The sequence below is a fragment of the Penaeus chinensis genome, chromosome 10 (assembly GCF_019202785.1).
Source record: "Penaeus chinensis breed Huanghai No. 1 chromosome 10, ASM1920278v2, whole genome shotgun sequence".
NCBI classification, from domain to species: domain Eukaryota; kingdom Metazoa; phylum Arthropoda; class Malacostraca; order Decapoda; family Penaeidae; genus Penaeus; species Penaeus chinensis.
The window spans coordinates 17869009-17874008 of record NC_061828.1 but is presented as its reverse complement, the minus strand read 5'-3'; the positions used below and the strand labels follow the sequence as shown (position 1 = coordinate 17874008).

General features: G+C 39.5%; 1 protein-coding gene across 1 annotated transcript in view; it reads left to right on the top strand.

Moving 5' to 3' along the window:
• LOC125029866 (flocculation protein FLO11-like) overlaps nt 1-5000 on the top strand; it is a 6972-nt gene that overhangs the window by 717 nt on the left and 1255 nt on the right. The window contains exons 3-5 of the mRNA XM_047620046.1: nt 3549-3590; nt 4225-4233; nt 4380-5000. The exon at nt 4380-5000 is cut by the window's right edge and continues 1255 nt beyond it. Of these exons, the coding sequence (XP_047476002.1) occupies nt 3549-3590; nt 4225-4233; nt 4380-5000 (672 nt within the window). The remainder of the gene's footprint in view (nt 1-3548; nt 3591-4224; nt 4234-4379) is intronic.

Below are 5000 nucleotides of genomic sequence, written 5' to 3'. Positions count from 1 at the left end.
ACTGCAATCGGATATTGCTCTTGAAACTCGTATACGTTACGGAATACGAGGAAAATACCATGCTCTGTTTACTGCAATTTGGAGTGACAGTAAATCTAACTGGTGTTGCTGTCATATCCTCGGTTGAGGAAAAACAAATCAGTCAATTTGGTGCAGATTATTCATATACGAAGCATTAAGATCAAAAAAAGGTTTCATAATCGTGTTCAACTGAATGAAAAATTTATCGGTTTATACAATTGTCAATGTAATAAGCGATTTAAACACTATCATAGTGATCCTATTTGTTTTAATTGCTGTAAGATGCATCTCGAAAGTGTATCTAACATAAACATAGGATACAGATATGGCGATGTGTTTTCCCTCTCTCTCTCGCAATTCTTAAGAACCATTTATCACACTCTTTAAGAGTTGATTTAACTGACAGGGCGACGTCATTTCACTCAGTAGGCAAACACGATTCCTTTAATCCCCTTTAACTGCATAGCTGATAGAAGAAGACGAAAGATACTCCTGATCACCAGAGACGCAAATAAACAAAGATAGGTATTAAGAGGCCAATCTATTACCTGAGATATTTTGGTCCAAGATGTAGGGTACGTCCTCGGATGGCATTTGCGAGGGTCATCCGAACGCCATCCAAGCTCGCGTTCTGTCGTTTTCCTATATTTCTTCTTCCATCCAAGACAAAAGCTGCATGCATGAATACCAACCAGAAGCAAGAAAAAGAAAAGCGATAGGTCTTAGGAGATAAAAACCGTATACATAAGCCAACATATGGTATCCAGTCGGTGTGCATGCTCTCCGCCCCTCCGAAGCAACGTTCTCCTGCGCATACTATGAATATTAACTAAATCAGATAATAGATGCAAACGTGCGTAAAAGCGCAAGTACCGACCGGTTTACAAAGTGAAGAGAAAGGAAAATTCCTTACAGGTATTCGTATTTCTGTCAGGATAATTTGCATTTTATTGTTCCCGACAGATTGGACTATTGATAACTAATTATCTACATGTGTGTGGCGCAGCCTGTAAATATCTCTGGCGCGTGTGGCAAAGCTAATACGAACAGACGTGAGAATGGTTAATCTAATTATCGTGTCCGAAATACGGGTTATAGTACATGTAAATGTATGTTTTAGTAGAGAGAAAAGAGAAAAATCGAATGAAATTGCTACTATTTTCGCGAAGATGTTTAAAGATAATTATAATTTGGGAAAATCACTTGAAATGAGAGAAATGGTAAAAATAAAAAGGCCGAAACGGACTATCAGATTGCATTCAATCTGCTTTAGCCAACTTGTACATAGAGGGTACAGACAGAACTAATACATCGAAATGCGTACGACGATTTTATTGCCCATTGACTAGCAAGTTGTATCTACGGTATCAGTTAGAGTAAATGCCAGGTTAGCTTACTGTCTGGGTACGAGAGAGGACAAACCTAATATCATCTAAGATAAGTATCAGGTCGAGCAAATATCACTCAAGGTAAGCATTTGGGTGAGTTGCCAGATGTCGGTTGCAGGTTGGTTAACGGGTTGAATTTCTGGGTACTTTTGTAGATTATAGATACGACTTATAGCCATTGCATGCGCCATAGATTCAGATTGTATGTGCTAAGCTAGTTTTTATTTTATTCATCCATCTTGTTGCAAGTCAAAGTTTGCCTTGAAACATATCATTAACATTTCCCCTGTCACCTCTTTCACCGGATAAAGAATGCACGTTATCGTATAACTAGACCAAAATCTGATATTAATCATCATGATTATTGTAGAAAAAATAAATGCACTGTCAGTATAAAAGACAATGGTAGTAAAACAGGGATCTTATTGGACAACTTCCAAAATCACTAGGCACATGATTTGTCATCAGATCAGCCTTCAATTTGAATATGCTCGAAATCAATATACTTTATCGCAAATGGTATTTATATATATGCTTCGAAACACCATATTTTCCTTTTCAATTTTTTTTGAGCAAGACCAAAATATGATTTAATTCTAAAGTCATTCAAACCTTAATCATAAACAATGAAATGTATACCACACAATCAAGCACATAGACACACAGACACACACACACACACACTCACACACGTTATGTGATATATATATATATATATATATATATATATATATATATATATATATTCATATACTATATCTTCAATCTTGAGCACTATTCCAGAAGCGAAAATTATAAGATTTTCTGCAATCAAATGAATACATACACACACAGACACAGACACAGACACAGACACACACACACATATACATATACATGTATGTATGTATGCGCGCGCGCGCGCATGCATACACATATATTCATATCGGAATTCCTTTATTATATCCTTGACCCTTACAACTGAAGTGAAATCCATCAATCGAAAAAATACAGATATGGCAACGCTGAAGCATACCTACTTAGGTGAATCAAATAGATTAGTCGTAAATCTGGAAGTCATATTATGTCTACAGACATTGTGTACTGCCATGATCTTCAATGTTTATATGCCTACTGAAAATAAGACAAACATGCGGCCTCACCAATTTTCAAAGCAAAATGTAAATAGAAAAACGCACGTATAATCTTTACACAACTCCGCCCTTTCTTGTATTTAATCAGTGGATTATATGGGCGGCTGAGGAATTGCTTAGATAATTAGGGCGCGATCGAGATTACGCGAGTGACTTTAACATGTTCGTATCGTTGGATATATAGCCCATTTAGACAAAAAGTTGAAGGAAGATTGCGAAAAAACGTCCCTAGAATGGACCCTGTTTCCTGGAAAATAGCAGTTCACTTTTTCTTTTTCTTTTTTACTTTGAACTCCATTTCTCTCTTGCAATATATATATATATATATATTAATGAAAAAATAAAATGAAACAAATATATATGATAGCTATAATATTCGTAGTAATGACATCCATAATTGTAATGATACTAATAATGATAATGATTATCATAATCATAATAATATATAAGATTATTAATACTTGATTAGTGAAAGGTGTATAGATAATCAAGGTTCGGGAGTATTAAGCGAATTAAGACTGATACCTGCAGCTTACTATGTGTTCAACTTATTTGCATATTGATCATCATATCCGTGTATAGGGACTAATTACTTGACAGGGCCTGTTTCTTTACTTTACCTTTTTTGTTTTGCTTTCATATAACAGAAAGCAATTTGTTGGCTCTATCTATCTATTATGTCATGCTAGTCGATGAGCAGGTAAAGCTTAACACAGAGCACGTATTCATTATAGGTACGCAAAGAAGACACTACCTTGCAATATGATAGCTTTATGCTTGATAAAATGTATTCATTGAGGATATGCAAAACAAGTAATTGAGGAAGCGGTCAGTGTAGAGAACACTTATTGTTCTTTATCCTCTTAAGAAATGATTATGTAAGTGTATTTTACTGTAAGATGGAATAATACAATAACACGTTGATATATAGCTAAATGCCATCCTGAACCTCTGCTACTCCAGGTATAACTAAGATTGAGCAGGAATAACCCACTGAACCATGCAGATCAGGTCATTTTGGGTCATGCTTGGAGTTGCGCAAGTTCAAGTAATTGTTAGGAAGGATTGTTCCACAGTTTACTATCTACTGAGAACATCAAAATGGAGCAGTGGGAGTGAATAACTTCATAGCTCACGAGATCTAAGTACCCCTCCTGCCTTGGTCATCTCTTGTAAAATCACTTTTCCCACACTTGCCACGTTGGCCTCTATTCGATGAAGACGTTTTGCATTGCTTGCAACTTAACCGAACGGCTGGAAGATCTTGTTCAGTAGACTGTGAATTTTCATGCGTGGAAGAATTTTACTTGACTGGTTGTCAAAATGCTTGGGTATGCTTAATTAATCTTATAATTCATTAAGAGAGAGGGCAGGGGAAGGAGAGGGAGAGGGAGAGTCAGGTGAGGGAGGACAGAGAGCAAAGAAAAAGATGTATGGGGCTACAGATAAAATATAGGTATAGCAGAAAAAAGGGGAAAATGTGATAGAGGGGCAGACGACAAAGAGGTAAATAAACTGACAGATAGATAAATTGATGAACAGCATATCTCTCCCTATCTCTAAACTATACTTAAAAAAAAAAAAAAAAAAAAAAAAAAAAGGAAACACACCTACGAATTTCTTTCACCATTAAGCCTGTTATATAAAAAGACAAGTTCTCAGCAATAAAATTTCCCTTTCAGACCAATAAAGTAATAAAGATAATACGAATACTTGAATAACGTTCTTCTCTCCCTTTTTCTTTCATCCAGTCTTCGGTCGCGATTCATTACTTAACCAAGATATCACAGACACATGGTGGCGTGATACGTAAACCCATACACGGCGCCGGCCCCAGCGCCCTTTCCTCACCCACGACACCGGCCCCCAGCGCCTTGTCCTCATCCACGTCGACGTCCACAGCGCCTTGTCCTCATCCACGTCGACGTCCACAGCGCCTTGTCCTCATCCACGTCGACGTCCACAGCGCCTTGTCCTCATCCACGTCGACGTCCCCAGCGCCTTGTCCTCATCCACGTCGACGTCCACAGCGCCTTGTCCTCATCCACGTCGACGTCCACAGCGCCTTGTCCTCATCCACGTCGACGTCCACAGCGCCTTGTCCTCATCCACGTCGACGTCCACAGCGCCTTGTCCTCATCCACGTCGACGTCCACAGAGCCTTGTCCTCATCCACGTCGACGTCCACAGAGCCTTGTCCTCATCCACGTCGCGGTCCCCAGCGCCTTGTCCTCATCCACATCGACGTCCACAGAGCCTTGTCCTCACCCACGCCGCCGTCCACAGCGCTTTCCCTCATCCACGTCGCCATCCCCAGCGCCTTGTCCTCATCCACATCGACGTCCCCAGCGCCTTGTCCTCATCCACATCGACGTCCACAGAGCCTTGTCCTCATCCACGTCGCCGTCCACAGCGCTTTCCCTCATCCACGCCGCCATCCCCAGCGCCTTGTCCTCAT